The sequence below is a fragment of the Egretta garzetta genome, unplaced genomic scaffold, assembly GCF_000687185.1.
Source record: "Egretta garzetta isolate BGI_Z169 unplaced genomic scaffold, ASM68718v1 scaffold5, whole genome shotgun sequence".
NCBI classification, from domain to species: Eukaryota; Metazoa; Chordata; class Aves; order Pelecaniformes; family Ardeidae; genus Egretta; species Egretta garzetta.
Window position 1 is genome coordinate 1,262,589 of NW_009259707.1, and position 20,556 is coordinate 1,283,144.

The window sequence follows — 20,556 nt, forward strand, 5'->3', positions numbered from 1 at the left end:
CCCCAAACACTGTCACCCGCACGTTCTCATCTCTAGTACCGAGGTGCTGAATGAAAGAAGAGCAAGCTGTGCCCTTGTGCGCCCCTCTCCCTGAGCAGCACCACCAGGAAACATGTTGGGGTTTCCACTGCAATCATCTCACCAGACACTTCAGTGCAAAGTGAGAGTCCTTCTGGCAGCATGGGATATGCTTGGACACCCTAATGGGTGCAGAGACAGAGAAGGCCCTGCCGAAGATTTCCCAGCTGAAACAGCCCCAAAAGCACAAGGACTGGGACAGCACAGATATCCATGGACCTCTCCACTCTCTAGAAGATGCCCAGGATAGGCCAATACAGATGGAGGAGGACGTCTGGCTAAGATTTATGAGCCATCACCTGAAGGCTGTCAGAAGGCTTAAACAGACCAAAAAGTACCTCTCTTCAACAGCAGCAGACAGACTTGCTGGTGCGGAGAGGAACTGCAAGATCTTGTGGTAGCCACTAAAAGGGCCAGAGGCAGACGGGTGATGTGAAGTTCAAGCCGCACACAAGTCTTTACATACTCACTTAATCCTCATCACAATTATTTTACCTCTGTAACAGCTGTGGCAAAAAAGTGTCTATTCTTAGCTGAAACTTTCCACTTTCTATGTAACATTTCTCAAGAACAAAGTCTCTACCCAGCCTGATAAAAAAACCCCTAGCAACATTAACCAAAATGTGTTCAGTGCACGGGGCTCTTTTCATTCCCGGGACAATCTATTGACACTCACTTCTGTCTTGCTGTCTTTAACAGGGAGCATCACTTTGCAGCAAGAGAGTGCTCAAAGACCAACCACCGTGAATATGAATGTTAACAAGGTAGCGGTAGGAAGCAAAATGCCTACACCCAATATATCTAAACACTATTAGGATACTTGCCTCCGCGAAGGTGATTCAGGCATGGCCACCCATGAGCAACAGAGACGTAATACTCCTGGACTAGCTGCAAAAGTACAACTTCCCTTCCATTGTGGTCCTTGTCCACCCCCTAGGAGATACGGGCTGCCTAGAGCAGGATTCCTCAAACTTTTGTCTTTAACACAGGACTGTTCAACTTTCTGAAAGGTCCCTGGAATGTCTCACTGGTTTTTGAGTCAGAAGAAGGATGAATGAAGTACTCATCATTCAGATAAACTACATTTTACTGTTCAAAGATAATTTTATTAACACAATTACAAATACTTTAGTTTTAAAACATTCATCTCACTTTACGTTTGCCTCAGGTCTTAACACGTCAGGATGGACTCCTTACCATGCCTTCGAGCAGGCAGCAGCTCAGTATACATTAACAATTGTAATGCAGTGTGTAAGTATCTAGGGGGTGTTTTGTTTTGTTCTGTTTTTACTTAATTGCTACTGCCTTGCAGCTCACCTTTTGATGTCTTATGGAACACTGGCGGCTCATTTACCACAATTTGTGCAACACTATCCCTACAGCACTAAGAAGTCTTTTGATCCTCAAACAAGGTGAGAGAAAGCAAACCCCAGGAATCCCCTTTGCCCGCCTACCTTGCCAATCCACACTCCTCCCTCAGCCTCTCCTCATCACCATGTAACGTGGCTCTGTAAAATCAGAAATAGTACTGTGGAAGGTAAACTGCTGTGCCTTTGCCGCAAGGATGGCACACGGTATGTGAGAGCACAGCACCGTGCTTTTAACACCACTGCTCGCCTTCCTTTTCAGATCACAGTATGACATAAATCCTGTGACCGCTACTCTGAGTTGGACCACAAGCTACTTCAGCGGGACCTTACCTCTCAGGCCGTAGTTCCCTGTCTCACATAATCTACCCTTCCTTATACCGATCGCTTCATATTTTATGAACTAGGCTAAAGCTTTCACTAAAGCTGCTCTGTGCTTGAGATAGCTGAGTCACAATCCTGAATCCCTATGAAAGGGGAAGTCCAAAGAACTCGACACCAATATCAAAATACCCACCTGAGCTGAGGGCAACCTACCTGGGGCTGAGAAATATGAGTGAGAGTGGGTTTTAACCCTTGAAAGCATGTAAGAACTGCTAATTTTGAATGCTCCAGTTTGTTAAACCTAGAGTTTGACCCTATATAGGCCCTGTCTGGTTTGGGCTCTCTGCACACCCTGATCTAAGCGTGCTGACTTACGGGTCATCTCTAAGAGCAACTTTTCACATGGTGCACTGGCCCCACTCAGCTCAGCAATAAACCTCCTATGGACCGCAGGATGCTGGGGTTTCCTTCTGTATTATGACTCTTTTCCTCTAAGACATATGGAGTACTTCTTAGGTATGGTATACATGTCTGATATGATACACAGATTGTCTTCACAGATTTCGGGGGGAAAAGTCCGCACTGAGAGAGAAATCTCCAGCAGTTGTTTTCTAAGCTCTGATAACATGAGGCTACACATTTAAATAAGGTCATACACACTGACGTCCTCCCAGTTGGCACAGAAACATTTCTGCTTTTTTCTCCCTCTACCTGGGCATATCCTTTCGGAGCCCCATTCTTGCCATGGAACTTTCTAAGCTCTTGACCTGCCCGTAGCTCCTTCTGGGACGGGAATGAAGGCACGAGGCAAAGGCTGGGGGTGAGAGGGGCGCTCTGCCCCGCTTACCTCGTAGAAGAGCCCTTCGGGGAACTGCTGAAAGCACTGGGCGCAGACGAAGCACTGCTCATGGTACAGCTCACCATTGCTGTTGACGATTTTCTCGGCAGGGGCAAAGCCACCTCTGCAGCGCTCGCAGATGGCGTTTGCAAGCGCATTCGCCATGTTGCTGTCATTAAAAAAATAAAAAGAAGAAAATTAGACCATATAGGCAACACCACTGGATGGGGGTCTCTCTTTTTTTTTTTTTCCCTCCCCCAAAGCCAACTGCATCAGCCTAACACTAGGCTGCTCAACACAAGTTTTTTTAATGGACTTAAGGACTTGTGGCATCCCCTCAGAAATAAAACTGCCATCTCCCCCTGCTCCCAAACTCTTCAGAAACAAAATCCCCACAACGCACTCTAATAACTATTAATGCAAAAAACCAAATGGAAATATTAATACAGACACATTTACAGGCTTAGTATGATGAGAAAAGGCAGGCAATTCAAAGAAATACTATAAAAATGAAGAAATACATTAGAATTACAGAAAACAAGGGCAAACATTAACAAGAATCAAGGACTGGCATCAAACAGGAAAACATAAATGATAATTCCACAATAATCCCTAATTCTAAAATGTATATAACAGCATTGGTTCAAAAGCTCTAAATAAGCAATGTGGAAGAGTATACGGCATCTAGTTGGCAGATATTACTGAAAACCAGAGAAGGTAAGCAACTATTCCTTATATAAGCTTTGCATAGCTTTAAGTCATTTTACAAATTTAGTTTGAAGCCATGGGATTTTTGGTTGCGTTGCCAGGGTTCATCACAGGGAGTTCAGCTCACGATGTGCCAGTGTCAGTCCAGGGCCAAGGGGGAGGGTGGGAATGCTCTGGCTGCCCCACTGCGACCCACATGCAGGCCAACACCAGCTGGTGACCCCATGCCAGGAATGCAAAAAATTACTCAAATTGCAACCTTGGTTGCTTCTCAAAGGCACATGACCATAAAATAACTGCGGTAGCTGCAAAATATCAGAGGAATTAGCTACTTCACTAGGATCGGGTCCACACCTGCAGAAGACAGTGCAGCTGTGTTTCGGTTAATTAAGGCTCCCATGACAGAAAAAGGCTCACTTGATTCTTCCTTCGCAAGCATTTTCTTACTCGTATCTAGACTATCAGAGCTACGCCTTTCGGGATCACCTCCCTGCCCTAATCCCATTTGACAGCAGAGAGCAAATACAGGGCAATGGCCTAGTTTCACTGCAATCTGGCCACAGCTGACGAAAGCACTGACTCAAACATCTACCTGGGAGCTTGCTAAACAAGTGACATTATTTTAAACGCATGTGCACGCATGCACAGATTTTGATACAGGTCTCACACTGTGCCTGTGAGTGCAGAGCCCTTTGTCCTCTGCGAGATGCCAAGGCTTTCCCTCCAAGGGGATAAAACCTCTTGGCTCCCGCCAGGTTCAATAGGAACTGAAATCACTGCTTGCACAGCATCTGAGGGAGCAAGCAAACACCTAGCACGTGGTTCAATAAGGAATGTGCTTTATCTATTTCTTACACTGCCTCACAGACAAGCCCGACGCAAGGTCACATCTGACTGGTTATTATTAGCTGGCTTTTTTTTTTTTTTAACTCTCTCTAGGGATCTTTGCAGAAGAGGAAAACAGTAACTGCTAGCCAAATATTCACCGCCCTCTCCGCAAAACGACGAGTGGGCAAATGTCACAAGGTGATCAGATGGAGATTGGTCTATGCCACACTATCCCGTACGTACCAGACAAGCCTACAGATGAACTGCAGTGATTATACATATAAACTGTGTTTAACTATAAAGCTTGCCGACGGTCTCCATGGACTGTGTATGTTTTCTGGGGGGGAAAACCTCAGTCACTTCACCCATCCTCCCTATCAATCTAAATGAAGAATAATCACAACAGAAAACGGAATGTTCATTGGCACCTCAATAATTCTCGAGCGCCAAGGATGTTAAGCTTAAAAAATTATTTAATGTTACGTGTTGTCAGACACAAAGCATAATCCAAGCAAAAACATGAAACAAAGTTCAAAACCAAATGAAAGCATAAAGCTGTCCTCCTCAGTATGCAAAAGTACTTCACTTTGATTTGAAACACATCCTATACGTGAAAACAGAGATGTATGTAATACTTCTTCATTAGTGAAGCAGTTTATCTCTTTGACCAAAATAACAGACAAACAACCTAAAGTCAGAGAGACTGACAAATTCCAATTTCTGACACAATTAACGATGAAGTTTAAGGCAACAGCTCAATTTTTAGTTGATGATTACGGCTGGCAACGTATCAAGCAGAACCGTGGCAAAGGCTGCGGCAGAGGACGGCTTGCACAGGCCGCCCCCCCAGCTCAGGTAATAAAATACAAATGTACAATACACCAATAATGTCACTGTAGCTACACCCCGAAGCCAAACAGAACGAACTTACAATCTGGCATAAAAGTCACAAAACTCTTTGTAGAGTTTTATGTCACTATGTCTGCGTTGCAATTTTGACACCGGTTTCTCGCCTTCGTTTCCTGCGGAGTTGTGAGCATCAGGAGCGACCTTGTGTACAACCTCTTCATCCTCCGGGATGGGATAAGGGTGAGCTCTGCGCTGGAAGTCCATCTCTCCCTAACTGCTTTCCCGGGTGTATGTATCCCACGCTTATACTGTAAAGAAGCTGTAGGCAGTGCCTGCAAAACAATATGCTGGACTTCCCCTCGTTCCCAGCGAAGTGATTTACTTCCACAGCTCCGTGTCGTGTAGTTGGAGCTGCTCAGCACCCTGCTAGAGCTTCAAGTTAAAAGTTCAGCGGCGGGGCGGTGAGCCCGTCGCGCTGTGATTTACTGGCGCTGGCTGCGAGCGGAGGCGCACATTCCCCTGCCAGGCCCTCGGATGCTGGAAAGGGGCTTTGCTGCCGGCTGCTGACAGAAGCCGCCCGGGAGGGCTGCGTGGCAGGGAACCTGTGCCAGCAAATGTGTTCACCACCAAATTTGTCGCCTGCTACTTTCTGCTGAGGGGGGTGGAGGTGAATTCCAGCCATATTTTATCGTGGGCAAACCAGCAGTGGAAAGGACGAAGAGAGGACTTCTGTTGTTAGGTAAATACTGCTTTAATGCTACAGTATACTAATTGCATTGTAAAAATGGCCTGTAATGTTCCACTTGTGTCTTCTAAGTCACGTGTGCTGAACTTATCTATAGGCATCTTTCTTCTCGTCAGCACTTCAGAGACAGGGTAGGCACGGATGGATGGTTTGGTTCCTGTCGTGCTTCACAGGCCATTACCCGAACTGCCAGGTATGCTGTCATGGGCACAGGAAAAACGAAGGTGGATTTCCAGTAACACGCTGTGTTCAGAGCAATTATCTAACCTGAGAACACTTCACAGGTTTGAGAGCTGAAGTAATTTACCATGGATATTAGGGAACTAAGCGAGCAACAGCAAGAAGAAAGAATAAAAATTAATCATTCCTTCACCACAGAATGCCCTCCTAATGTTGCAGTTATTTCATGGTTATATTCTATTTAGAAAAACCTGTTGTGCACTGCTTACTAGGGAGGGCAGGGCTGCTTAGCTGCAGATCTGCAGTTAATAATCACACCCCTGCAAGCTCGCCCCGCCTGAAGCACAGCGCTTGCAGCAGACGCGGGATACTCGGCTTCCAGCAGCTCCTGACTGCAGACAGAGCAGGGTTTTGGGAAGCTGCCCCGAGTAACTATCATCTCCTGCACTGAGCTGACTCAGCCCTGTTCGCAATCAACTGAACTGCAGAACCGCACGGACTTTGTGCTCATGACATATGGTGTCTTGGTATCCGAAGAATCTGCTAATCTGGGAGGGGGCATGAGAAAGCCGAGGACAGGAAGGAGAACTCAGGACTAGAAGGCTGTGACAGAAAGTCCAGTCAAGGCTACTGCTTCTTAACATGCCTTCACCTAGGACCTGCTGCAGAGGGTCTGGTTTATGATGGGTTTGGGCTGTATCTCTCACCACTGGTTGGGATAGCTTCCTTCATAGAATCATAGAATCGTTTCGGTTGGAAAAGACCTTTAAGATCACCAAGTCCAACCATTAACCTAACACTGTCCTCCCACCACTAAACCATGTCCCTAAGCACCTCATCTGCCCATCTTTTAATTACCTCCAGGGTATGTATATAGGTGTACAGCAGTGCACACGCCACTCTCCATGCAGGCCTGGGCTCGCACGTAGCCGCCTGCCCGCAGCCCGGCCAGCACAGCATGATGTTGTTTCTGCTGCTGCCAGATTTGTGGGATGGGTTGGGTCGGTCGCCTTCCCTTCGCCTCCCCTCGGCAGGAAGCAACCTCTGGGCAAGCTGTTCCCCTGCGCCACAAGGCATCATGGCAGGTGGGTCCCAGGCAGCAGGACCCTGCTTATGTACCCATCCGTAGGCGAGATTATCCATCTTGCACCAGAGCTGCTGGGAGTCACAAGCTGTGACAGGCTAAGGAGGCTGCACCCTCCCCACTTACATGGCTTGGCTGGAGCTCAAGCCCTGTTTTTATCTGTCATGGAGCAAGCTCCAGATCAAGCGATGCTCAGGTTGTAGCCCTAGGCCACGATGAACTTGCCAGAGCACCGTCGCAGGAAACGGTGCTGGAAGAAAAGGTTTCTGCATCCGCTGGTGATGAAAATGCAGGCTGTTTGCCAATGGAGACGCAGGCATAGTGATGCTGGCTCTTCTTCTCCATGCTGCTTCCCAACATTTCCTGCACGGATCAATGCTGAGCTTTTGTGGGTATGAAGAACTCCAGGGATACTGACTGCAATGCACTAACCGTGCTGATTCATCCGGGATTAGCGCAGGTGCACCAAGCCACTAAGATAAGAAACAGCAAGTCAGTCTGTCTCTTCCCCTTATCACTGACCATCTTCTCAGTTGTTTTCTTGTATTTTGTCCCAGGCCACGGGCAATTCTCCTGGGAGGCTGCTGCTGCCGCCACTGTGATTCAGAGCACCCTGAAGAGTTTCTGTCTCCCAGCGGACTCCTTCAGTCCTTGCAGTGACCTGAAATCCACAGGCTACCAAGGTGGCTGGAAGCTGTTTCTGCTGCCTGGCATCTTCTGTGGTCAACAGGAAAACATTTGCTTGCTCCTTGGGCTTGCTACTGCACAGTCTTCTGCATGGCTGTAGCAAAGCAAGTAGTACCGCACATCAGTGCAATAAGACGTCCATCCAAAAAGCCTGTTTTAATCTTGCTAGCTTTTTCCAAGCAGCAGTCCTACTAGGTAATAGGACTCCATATGTGCAATAAGTGGAAGCTGCCTAGTTCTCAAGGCCTATTGCCATTGCTGCTGGTGGAATTACTCCCAATTTGTTTCCCATTAGGCAAAAGAGGACTTTGCCAGGAGTTTAAAAAGGGCCTTTCTGCTTCTGTATCAAAACAGTTCCTACTGTGAAGGCTTGGTAGTCCATAAATGCAGAGCAGCTGGCCATCTTCCTCTTTTCTGTCATTCTGCTGGATGTGTGCTGCCAAGATCTGAAATACGCTGTTAAAAATACACGGCATTTTCATTAGGGAATTCTAGGTGACTCCGAGGAGAAGCCGCCCACAGGGAGTGAGGAGCATACAGGGAGCTGTTCATTTGCAGCAGCAGCTTCCCAAGGGCATTCCCTGGGATCTGGGACAGATCTTAGCCTGCTGCTAAGGAAGCAGTGATAAGGAGAGGAGAAAAGGGAAAAGTTCAGTGTTTAATCGGAAAGGTATGTAGGAAGGAAGGAGGCAGAGGGGCTCCTCCCGGCGCGCTGAGGGTCTCATCAGAAGCCAAAGCTGATGGCAGGGAAGGTGCTAAAGGAATCAAGAGAAGAGGGGCGGGGAAGTGTCCCACTGTGGCTACAGAGAAGGGCTTCGGAAAACAGCAGCAAAAATAGCCACACTGCTTTATCATTGCTGACGGACGACTGCCGCCCCGCTCACACGCTGCTTTCTCTGGAGAGCTTTCGAATCCGGCTGCCCGTGCCGGTGGCTGCCAGAGGCAGACGGGGACTCTTACAGAGAAGGCTCAGTGGCCGGCCAGCCCCCACTGAGCGTTTCGCTCCATGCCACAAATAGACGTGCCGAGCAGTCACGGCTCCAAACAAGGTGCTTGGCAAAAGCAGCTGTTGCTTGGCAACCTACTCATGCCACCATGAAATATCACTGCGTCACTGGCGCTGTCGGGAGGCCACGTGCCCCATCGGGTTATGCCGGGGGAGGGGGGTGAGGATAAGTAACCACAGTGCATCCCTCCCCTTCCCGCATAGGTAAGGGTGATTTCATTTTTATTATATTTAACACAGACACTATGTGAAGGTCCTCACAGGCAAAATACAGAACAACTAGAACAGAAGTTTTGCTGCAAAATATGCGTGGACTTGCAGTGCCCTGCGCTGATTTCTGTACCAACCTTTTAAAGCACTAATTGACCTTTTGCATCTTTTTTTTTATTGAAATGAAAAACTCTCTTGGGTTCTGGTTGCTGCAATTGTTTACCTCTTAAGCAATAAAATACTTTCCGTTTTAAGCTGGTCTCCTAAGGCAATTTGAAAGAAGGTATAAATCTTTTCTATAGTAAAGATGCACATTACGGGTAGGATTTTCACATGTGCCCAGCACTGCTCTAACTTCTTTTTCTGTTAAAAAGGATGTAAAACCATCTTGAAACCACTGCAATAAAAACCAGGTGAATTCTAAGTGCTCCTAAAAGTTTCATCCTTTAGTTTTCACCACAAAAAGCATGATTAGGCTTATGTGGTGGGAGTTTAAACAGGGCAAACAGAAAGGCAACTGTAGCTGTTTCATATACCTCAATATAAATTTGTTCTAGTATAAACATGTCCAAAAAATGCTTTGGTCTCTGCAAACAGAGAAGGTTCACATTCCATCTCTCCATAAGGAAATGAATGTAACTGGAATAAACAGGTAAGCAGCACCTTCCCACACAAGGTTTTATCAGCCATACAAGCACAGTGAAAAATCAGTCTCTGACACAATCTGTAGAAAGGGAGAGCAATGTTTAACTACAGCACTTTCCTGTTGCAAGTAGCATTTAAAAAGACTACTGTATTTTCTTCCTGCTGGTTACAAATATTATCAAACAAAGCCATGCTTTATGTAAAACAAGACATTACTTCTGTGTACACATACTGGGTACTCTTTAAAATACCCATCCCTTCCTCCCCCACTACTATTTTTTGAGTCCTATGCAGACAGGAAAAACAAAACAACAAAATGACTCGGTATCACATATGAGAAGCTCACGAGAGCTCTAATAAATTTGTCTTGCACGAGATACAGCATACTATCAGATATTCTTAAAATCTGCACCCTGTGTAGCTGACTGCATGTATATGTGACTATGGTGAATACAGCGTATCCAAACTCTTCCAACACAATACATTTTAAAGACGCATTTGCACTAATGGATTTCATATAACAACATTTATATCCCCATTTCTAATTTAAGAATAATAAAACCAGCCAGTTACTCAATACTAGGGGTTGCACATCAAACATCTCTCAGACACTTGCTCCAAACCCAACCGTCTTTTCAAGACCGATGAGACAAGATCAGGCCCACCAAGCTCAAAAGCATCCTTCTGTTTTGACATACACACAGCAAACTTCATACCACCAAGGTCATTCAGTTCTAAAATCTGAAAATGTTTGGGCAGAGCAATATTCATACTGGTGGAAATCAAATCCCTGGAGACTCAAGGGATGCACAACAGTGTGATCAGGCAATTGCAAGCAAATTACAACTCAGTGTATGTGTGCTCCTCCTCCATTGCTTAAGGAACAGATTTAAAGTTCAAATATGCAAAAATGTATGAGGTTGATCTTTGCATTTTCTGACATTTTAGGAAAACAGCATCCTGGCTTGTATCAGGAATAGTGTGGCCAGCAGGAGCAGGGAAGTGATCGTGCCCCTGTATTCAGCACTGGTGAGGCTGCACCTCGAATGCTGTGTCCAGTTTTGGGCCCCTCACTACAAGAAAGATGTTGCATTACTGAAACATGTCCAGAGGAGAGCAACAAAGCTGGTGAGGGGTCTGGAGCACAAGTCTGATGAGGAGCGGATGAGGGAACTGGGGTTGTTCAGCCTGGAGAAGAGGAGGCTGAGGGGAGACCTGATCGCCCTCTACAGCTGCCTGACAGGAGGGGGTAGTGATGTGGGGGTCGGCCTCTTCTCCCAGGTAATGGGTGATAGGATGAGGGGGAATGGCCTCAAGTTGCACCAGGGCAGGTTTAGGTTGGACATTAGGAAGAATTTTTTCACTGAAAGGGTTGTCAGGCACTGGAATGGGCTGCCCAGGGAAGTGGTTGAGTCCCCATCCCTGGAGTATTTAAAAGCCGGGCAGACGCGGTGCTTAGGGCCATGGTGTAGTGGTGGACTTGGCAGTGTTAGATCTGTGGTTGGACTTGATGATCTTAAAGGTCTTTTCCAACCTATATGATTCTATGGTTATAAAATGCTGCACTACCATATTTCTCTTCAGAGTAACAGTTTCCTAGCACCAATATTCAGTTCGTGTCATCTGTCACCGAACTCCACCAAAAATCCTCCACCAAATCCTTAGTGTAAAGGCAAACACCCCTTTGCCTCTGCCTTGGCCATCTGCCCTTGCTCTCTGGAACCGAGGTTTTCACAAGCCGAGCACCATGACCCGAGCAGCTCATCCAGGAGCTATATTTAATACCATGACTCAACATAACACCCTGGCTACCAGTGTTGACTTCCAGTACGTCCACGCCATTCCTTGTAGGGCAGAGATAATGGCAACGCCAGGCTTCCCAGCACACAGCAACACCCTTATTATAGTAATGTCTCTGCTGGAGACACCACGCTGAGGACTGACCTACAGCTTTACTAGCCAGCACATCACTTCCACACACATCTGTTCTTGAATATTACCATTGCTCTACACCTCCAGCAACATAGCCTCTCCAAATATTTTTCACCTTCCTTAAGTTTTCTTTTCTAGTCTACATGAGGAAGTGCAAAAGTTTTCATTGCCTGAATGAATTTGTTTTGGGCAGAAGGTAGAACGTGGGAAAGAAAGCATCGCCTCAGTTGTTGCTCTTCTCTCACACATGTATTAAATCATAATTATTAGTCACCCTGAGTTTTGGTTTCACATTTTTTTCTTCCTACGTTCACTGCAGCATCACTAAGCTTTAAAACCCGCAGAGGATGGCAGACAGCTGAGCCATCTGCAGTTAACATTGCAGAATTAAATAATGGTATCAATATTCAGCAGGCGAAAGAGAATAACCAAAAGCAATTCATGCTCCTAAGAGTCGAGCATGAGTAATGTATCGACAAATAAAGCTAATACAAAATAGCATTGCTTTCATACTTCATCATAATGGTCTTAACATTTTTGGGTAACACAAACTGAGATCTTCACCTTGCACTTTATATGTATTAGCTCCTCAGTACTAGCAGCAGAACTTTCCAGTAAGCACAAATGAATTTCAGTAGCGGTTACTGCAAAGCAAGACTTCCATGCATTTTCCAAACCGAAGGCTTCGGTAACTTTTGCAAGATTTTTTAAAAGTAGTTTCCACCCCAACAACTGGCTAATGCTGAATGAGTAAAGCAGGAGTGAATGATTATAGTATATATTGTAAGACTTGTGATGGAAGATGTAGAAGTTACCCCTCGCAGCAGAGTATTGCTGGGATTATCTGAAGGTGCAGCATGCGGTTTTGTGATTTGTATCAGAGGGGTTCGAGCCCTGCCAAAACTTCCCCCCGCTCCGAGAAGTGGTTATAATTTGAGGATTAGCTTTAGAAAGGAATGTAGTTTAAAGCTAAGCAATTACTTGTACACTTCGGGCAAAATTCATGACCTGCAGCCTGGTAACTCATGGAGCTATCCTATCCCGAAGCTGCAATGCTACCATGCCGTTCTAAAAAAAAATAAAATATATATATATATATATATACGGAGCAGCTTTTTTAATATATCAGAAATACAGTGTATGCTTCAGTTTCTGAAGTCAGCAAGGACAAATGTACAAAACAGTAACTGAAAAGCCAAACATCAAGCGAAACAAACAGCTTTCAATGCAAACTTTCCGTACTGGAACAAGAAGGGGACTAGCCAGGGCAGTTCTGAGTCATGACTCCGAGTGGGTAACATTTTTCCAATAGCTGCATAGAAACCAAGTTCAAAAGGTAGACTCAACTCGGGATCAAGAACTTTATGATCTATAAAGCGCGTGGCACGCATGGATTTAACGTGCTGGAGAAGACAAACGCCATTTCACATCCACTTCACCTTCGTCCGCTCATTCCTTGCTGGAACAGCTTGAATCTTTTGAAACGTTCATTTAAAAAGGCACAGCTGAGAAATGCTGCCAGGTATTGCTTGCTGTGCCTGCCAATGTGTTACTTCCTTTGAGGCTAACAGCTAATAGCTTTTAATTAATTTTCTTCTAGCTCCATCATGGCCATTAGGGGAGACAGAAGAAGCAGGAAAGCCGCAGGGAAATATGTCACAAAAGTCATCAACCAAATTTCTCTTGTTGGACAAAAGGCTCCAAAAGACCACCAAGCTTCATCTTCTTGATATATAAAGATGCATCACGGGATGCCTTACAATCTGCGGGCAAAGCTGAGCGGTGCCATCCAAAAACACTGCTCACAGAGCGTTAAATATGAAACGGTCATTTCAGAATGCTACCAGAACTACCTAAAATCAGAAGTTTCCACAAAGCTGGCAGGTACAAAGATGAAAACTGAACAATGCCTAAAGCTGCCATGACAAATCAAGCAAAGAAAAAATGAACACACAACCATCTGCCCTACGGCATCAGGTAATACATGTGAAAACTCAGAGCATCACTCTTGTTCGCGGAATGCCCGGAGATTCCTGGGTGCGAGGCGAGACCGAAGGGAAAACCACTGAACGTCACAAACTGTACAAAGTCCCTGAGCCTCAGCTGGCGGCAAACTGGGATTACTACCGAGGGAAATCCCATAAAAGGGCTGCTTTTTCCTTACACCTCCCTCCACAGGCATCAGCTTTTGGCCACCGTTGGAGGCAACATACTTGGCAAGCTGGAGCTGCTCCCATCGCCGGAGAGCATCACGGTAAAAGGCCCATGGTCCTCTCGAGGATGCCTGTGCCTGTTAGCTTTGCATTGCCCAGAACAGCCCAGAGACCACAGGAAAACAAAATAAACAGAAAAGGAGCCCAAACTTAACAGCCTTTAAACTTGGTCTCCCTGAGGCCTGCAACTTGGTGATTTTTATTAAGTGGTGACAGTGACATAATTTAGTTTTTCTCTCCTCTGCAGAATACTTCTGTGTGTAAACACACTTCAGTGTGACAGACTGCATTCAAAGGAAAGCTTAATTATAATGAAGAATAATGAGCAATCACCGTATGTTTTTCTGTGGAGAACACCTCTGATGAGGTGCTATCAAAACACACGAAAGCAAAAGCGGAAAAAAAAGAAACCTACAACTTCTCTTCAGCCGGGCTAATCCTGTAAGAAAGAGCAATGAAAATCCTAATTGCTATAATCAGCGAAGCTTACCAATGCACTGAAATCATAGATTGTGGCAATGAGGCAAGCGAAAGAGGAACAGGACTCATTGCTTGTGTTGCTGTTGCACACGCAGCTACCGCCGGCCATTTGGAGTCACGCGAGGTGATAGCCAGGGTGAGCAAGTCGCATAAAATTGCTGAGGAGTTGGTTATGCAATGCAAAAGACAAGGGGTGAGAGAGAAGGCAAGGAAAAAAGGGTGTGTTCCTCAGGAGGTTTTTTTTAACCCCTAGAGCAATGAAAGACACAGCACAAACGAAAAGTAAAGCCTCCAGCCATTTGGATACTTCAAACTAAGGCTCAACGCAAATTCTAAGTATTGCAATATTAAAATATAGCCATGAAGCATATTTTTACTGTCTGGAAGTTACTCTAATTAATAATAATAATTCAGTGTCACGTTTACACGGACAAATCCTCTCTTCAATTAGAGCAGTTAGCAGATGAGCCAAAGTGTTTTTTAATCAAGAGTTCCCAAGCATCTGATTCAAATGAGTATTTCTAGGTCTCAGCTCTCTACTATTCCAGCAGAGTTTCTAACCACAGCAAATGAAGAAGTGTAATTTTTTTGCGGCTTAACATTTATTTTCAAGCTCTTCCTGGTTTAATAAATCAGTCTCTTTTTTTACCAATGTATTGAATACTTACTGCTTCACCTGCTGACACTGGCACCATGAGCACGTGAAACATCTACTTACAGAAAGCGGCTATATAAATATTACCATTTGTGATGCTATTGGGAAAAATTGCCAGTGGAAATCCAATTTAACAATGCTTCCAGGCGCAGGCAGATCTTTTCTCTCTGCCTTCCCCTGCCCTTAGTTGCCTAAGGTGCCTGAAAGCTCAGCAGGGTCCCTGGTTCCCCAGAAAAACCCCAATCAGCATCTTCTTCTCTCCCTCCTAGGAAGAGCAGGAGGTCTTCAGGGAGGACGTGCGGCTGGGAACAGCTGCACACCTTGGCTGGCTGCTATCCATGGGGTTTTGACGGCAGGCCGAGGAGATCTGTGACCCCGCACACTGCCCAGATGCTGTATCTCATAAAGAAAGGGAGGCACTCAGCCCTACCGCGTTGCCCATGTTTTGGGGATTTTATATTCATTTGGGTTTTTTTATACTCACCTACGAGCTTTGCAGTGCAGAGCCTATCCCCCCAAGGCTCAGTGGGACGTAAGAATGTGCTTATGTCTCCTATTCCATCTGCGAGGGAGTCTTTGTGCATGAAATTCTGGGGCACATCCACATGCCTTCCAGCCTGGAGTCAGTGCGCAGAGGCAGGCGGGAGCCCGAATGGACCCAGCAGAAGACTGCCTGCACCTCCTCACCCAGTGGCTTCAGCAGCAGAGAGCAAAGGGAAGGCAGATATTTTTATTATTTGCTGCAAATGCTGAAATTTACTGTTTGGTAAAAACTTGAGGCGACCCACTTCAAAAGTTGTTCAGAGTTTTAATCGCATTTAAACCCGTATGAACTTAAAAAGAGAGCTATGGACAATACTTTGATCAAATTCACTTTACATGTAGTTGTCAAAAAAAAAAAAAAAAAAAAGACCCTGCTTTTCCCAGTACCTTGCATTGAGCTCTGAAAATTAACAGTATCAATTTTTTGAGAGGAATCATTCTATTTTTACAAAGGCGATGAGATGAGAAGGAGAAAGAGCAAAAATAGCAAGCATACTGCTACTGTTAAGTGACTCCTAATGATTAATCACAAACGTATGCATACAATTTCCTTTGCATCCTGTTTGCTGAGAAAAGCAAGAAAGAATAGCTCAGCATACAGTCAGGATTTTTTATGTGCCATTTCTAAAGAGAAGGCAAAGCAAGATTTATCAGAGATGTGATTTTTTTTCCACCAAATCAATACAGCTGGAAAATAACAGGTCTTCCCCTCCGTTCCGAAAGGCAGATTTCTCAGGCTGCATTTAGTTGAATGACTGTTGCGTCTGTTGCAGACAGGGGAGATGAAGGTGCCGGGCAGCCCCCCCACTTTGAACGCTGCACAGCACCCTGTGTACTTAAGGTCCATGCACTGGTGAGCCTAGCTCAAGCAGGGGAAGAGAGGACTGCAGCCAGCATCCCTACCCAAGCGGAGGTCTAGACCAAGCACATTCTTGTACTGTGCAAGTTCAAGAAAAGGACGGGCTATCTAGACCACCTTTTATGCGGGGTGGGCAGGCTCCAGCTCCCTATAAAGTCAGTAAAGCGTCACTAACATCTATAGCAGCAGATTAAAAGGCTCCCAGAGAGGTTATGAGGTTTATTAAGTGATAGATGGAGTGAGAGAGGTAGAAAGAGCAGGCGAGTTTGCTATCCCCATCCATGTGCTGTGCTGTCAGGACAAGGGCTGGGGCTCCATTCACCTCACCGCAGCTGATGGAGTAACCTGGGCATGGGTTACACCAGGAGGAGGTGGGGTGGAAGGGACATGAGAGGCTGCCTGGGAGGGCAACTCGCTCCATCCTAGAATAGGTTTCTAAACAAGGGGATGAATCCTACCCTCCCATCCTAGTCCCGATCTCAGTTGAGCTTAGGGCTTGCTATATACGGCTATGGGTGGCTTCCCTTGAAATGCCCTCGCTCTCCTCCACTGGATGGACTCTGACGGTCCTCCCCAGCCCCCTCAGGTCCTCACCACCACCAGTGGGACAGCTCAGCTGCTCAGCCACCACACTGCACCACCTGCAACATCGAGGTAGCTGGGGCAGATTTTGAACTAGCAATGAGCACCACACTGTAAACTGCAGCAGAGCAGCGGCTCTGATGGAAGGCGGCAAACCCCTTCCACAGCAGGATGAGGAATCATAGAGACTGGGTGGGCAAAATGAGCAAAACCCTGCTCTGCTGCTGGGGAACCAGGCCCTGCGGATAGCCACAGCTGTGTGAGATGACTTCCCCTCAAGATGACCTGGCTCACCTTCTTGCTAGAGCATGAGGTGTTTGGAGAGACTCTGTTAAACATTTATTTGGGAGCTTCTACTGTAAACGGAAATCTGAGAAGCTTCTTAATGGAAAAAGCCAAACTATATTCCTGGGGTCTTTCCTGCAAAAGACTGGAGGAAATGAGCGTAGAGACCGACTCATCATAAACTGAATGGCAGATCTGGAAGACAATGATGGGGGTCAAACCTCTGGCTGAAGTGACAGCAGGGGACACAGATGCAGGAGCTAAAGCTCGCCTTCCTGTTGTGGAGCCGAGAGTCCCACAGCATGTGACCTATCATGAAGTTATGTCAACATAGGAAATTATTTTTATAGTGTAAAGGTAACTGTTTGGTTCCTGGAAAACAAAAAGTATGCGATATATTATATGATAAACATACGCTCAGTGCACGCTTAGGAGTTCCAGTACGCTGCTTCGCAGTGCCCTAGCTGTTAGTCACCTCAGGCAGTTCAGGTACAAATGACACTGACGTTCCCAGGAAAGAGCAAAGGCAGAATTTCGGCACCAAGCCCCCCCCACGAGCTGCTTTCCAGCGCTGACGCTGCCAACGCTTGGCTGCATCTCCACCACAGTTTGCGGGTGCCCAGGGCCCCATCCTACCCAGCAGCGTCCGGCTCCTGCCGCGATGGCCGGAGCCAGGAGCCGCAGTTACAGCGGTGCTTGCAGCAGCGGCGGCGGGGGCGGCGCGGAGTCAGTGCGGGACAGCTTGCAGCCAAGGCGAAGGGGTGTGGACGGCTCTCTGCTGGGTTACTTACTGCTGGCTTGTGCCTTATCAGGGAAACACCCCAGCCTGGATCCCGGGAAACCACTACCAAAGGAGACACAGACCTCAAAAAAGGGCAAGGAGAGAGAAATCTTACACTGGGGTAAGGTGTAAAAGGCTGGAAAACGAAAACTGGCCAGATATCACCTATGACTGTAATAAAGGGCGATTTTCTTTTTTTTTTTTTTTTTTTTTTTTACAAACAGAAATTCTCACAGGATACCCTGAAGACATTGGCATCTCGAGTACATTTTGGCCCGGGATTAGAAAAATATGCTGCTTGAACCGAGAAAGCAGCTTTCAGTGAACTGTTCCTCGAGGGCTGATATTATTTAACACATGTGGATTAATATGTATGTAAAACGAAATACAAAGGCACTAGAACAAAGAACTGGAGAGAGAAACTACAGGAGGGCATTGCAAAGCCATGGAGGATGGCAAAGCTATATTTAGCAGACATGAAAGAAACCTCTTGTCTGTCTTGTGGACTCCAGATACTCTGAAAGTATGTGCTAAGGACAGGCATCTAAGTGTCGCCGGGGAGAGCACATGAAAAAAGCTAGAGGTGTCCAGTTTTAGAAAACTAAAGAACTTTTTCTCTTTGTTCCCAATTGCTCTTTGCCCTGTTGTTATGTCACTATTTTGTATTTACAATGCCATAGCCTTTTGTCATGGAGAATGCAGTAAAAATGACAAATAAGGCTGCCTGGCAACACACTGAAATATCACAAAATGGGTTAGGAAGGAGCAAGGTTTAGTTTGAGTAAGAACCAGCTCAAGCTATTAGCAAATAAAAAAGAAGCTCTGCCTTTAGGCACGGGTTGTCTCCCTGTTCTGGGAGCATCATCTGACCACGCTCTATTCACCTTCTTCTACCTCCAATACCTTGCCCTAAGCTGATTCGTAAGTCCCCCCATTTGCTATTTCCTCCACTTGGATTTTATTTCTCAAGACTGATCCCTGTTTCACATATTTCTCATCTTTAACCAGAAGAGGGTCAGGAAAGGATCAAAATGCCTACACCTATACTGGTACAGACTACCCCCTTCCAGCCCCAAAAGGGTCTTATTCCCACCTTGGTCATGCATATAAATAAGAGCAACACAGCCGTAGAGAGCTAGCATTTATTTTTATGTATATGCTTTAAAAAGCAGCTTTCTCTTCCCCAACAAGATCTATTCTTCCTCACTGCTAGTTTTGTGTAAAAGAAACTAAACATAAAAACCTCAAGAACCTCTGCGCATCTCTTACTCTACTAAGTCTGATTATTCTTCCATCTATAGTCATATGAATATAACATCTAATATTAGTGCTATTGGAAATCCATCTAGGAAATCAATTCAGAACTAACACTATGAATAGACACCAAGCACACATATCAGACCCGCAAGTTAACACGTTCCTAGAACTGACTGGATGTTTCTGATATCTCATTGCAAATAAATAATCTCAGTCGGTTACCATCATGCATTTTGCCACAATAATTTTTAATTAAGGTGCTTAGTTACAACAAATGGGTAAATCCCCCAAATCTGAATACCCATCCTTCTGAAATTGCTAACTTGGGTAATTAAAGCGCAGTGACAAAACCCCTTTATATTACACAGCACTCCGATCCAATGCACAACCACCACCAATGAAAAATAATCTAAAAATACAACCAGAGATCAGGCATTAGGAGATAGGAAGTACTTCCTCTCCACCAAGGCTTTTGTTAGCGTTTACACAAGGATCCTTTTCGGAGGAGCTTGAAGTGGGAACAGATTGCCTTTACGCCAAGCACGCTTAGAAAAAAAAAACTTTTGCATTTTTACTTTTTTTTTCACGTCTGCACTTACTCAGGTTAAAAACAATCGCTCCAAACAGGCTTTCTGAAAATCTGCTGTTATTCTTTCAAAAGGCAACGTAGCATCAGGAAGATAACCCTGGGCATTAAACGGCTTTCTGATTTTTGGTCACCCTTCCCGGGGTAAGGTCAGCCTAAGTGGTCCTGCTGCATTCTTTTGCCTAAAGCCCTTTCCACAACAAAGAACCCCCCAAGACGAAAGCCAGAGCCCAGGAGCCACCCCAGCCCCTCTGCAACAAAACCAGCCCAGCGGAGGGGCTGCACAAAGACCCCCAAGAAGCAGCGCCCGGGAGACCTAAAACGGACTTCAAACCAGACCGAGCAAAGCTGTCAGGCTGTGGAAAGTTATTTACTTGCAAGTGCTGGCTGTCAGAAGGCATCCAGAAGCAATCACCGGCTAACATTTGCCCTTCCCAGAGCCAGGGAAGGGAGTCACACAGTTGCCAAAACCCACAAAGTCACCGTATGGCTCCTGTTATCCCTCCTTCCATTTGTTTTTTTTTTCATAGCGCTTCAGGACTGGTTCTCGATGCATGCGTTTTGCAATGACTTTCCAGAGCCCTGTTTCCATTCTGTCTGCCGAAACCACCAAAGCAAGCAGGCTGCCGAGAAGCGCTCGTCGCGCCAGCCGTACCCATCAATTTGCACTCACCTCAGCTTCTCTTCGTGTGACCCGGGCAGTCCCACGCTATCGGGGCGATCCCGTCGCCTCCTGTACAGACCTGAATGTGACAGCTCTTTCAGCTGCAAGGCCGTCATATTTCTCTACCTGGAGGGTTGGGGTTTTTTTTTTTAAAGTTGGGGAGGGGTGGG

The 20,556-nt window shown here is 46.0% G+C and overlaps 1 protein-coding gene across 8 annotated transcripts in view; it reads right to left on the reverse strand.

Moving 5' to 3' along the window:
- The window catches only part of LIMS1 (LIM zinc finger domain containing 1), a 45,217-nt gene that overhangs the window by 16,898 nt on the left and 7,763 nt on the right, over positions 1-20,556 (reverse strand). For 4 of the 8 annotated variants that reach the window (XM_035894370.1, XM_035894371.1, XM_035894374.1 and 1 more), the window contains exon 2: positions 2,617-2,776. In XM_035894370.1, the coding sequence (XP_035750263.1) occupies positions 2,617-2,776 (160 nt within the window). Of the gene's footprint in view, positions 1-2,616; positions 2,777-5,074; positions 5,257-15,313; positions 15,337-20,395; positions 20,511-20,556 lie in introns of those variants that run through there. The other 4 variants (XM_009638920.2, XM_035894369.1, XM_009638921.2 and 1 more) reach the window with 3 other exon arrangements.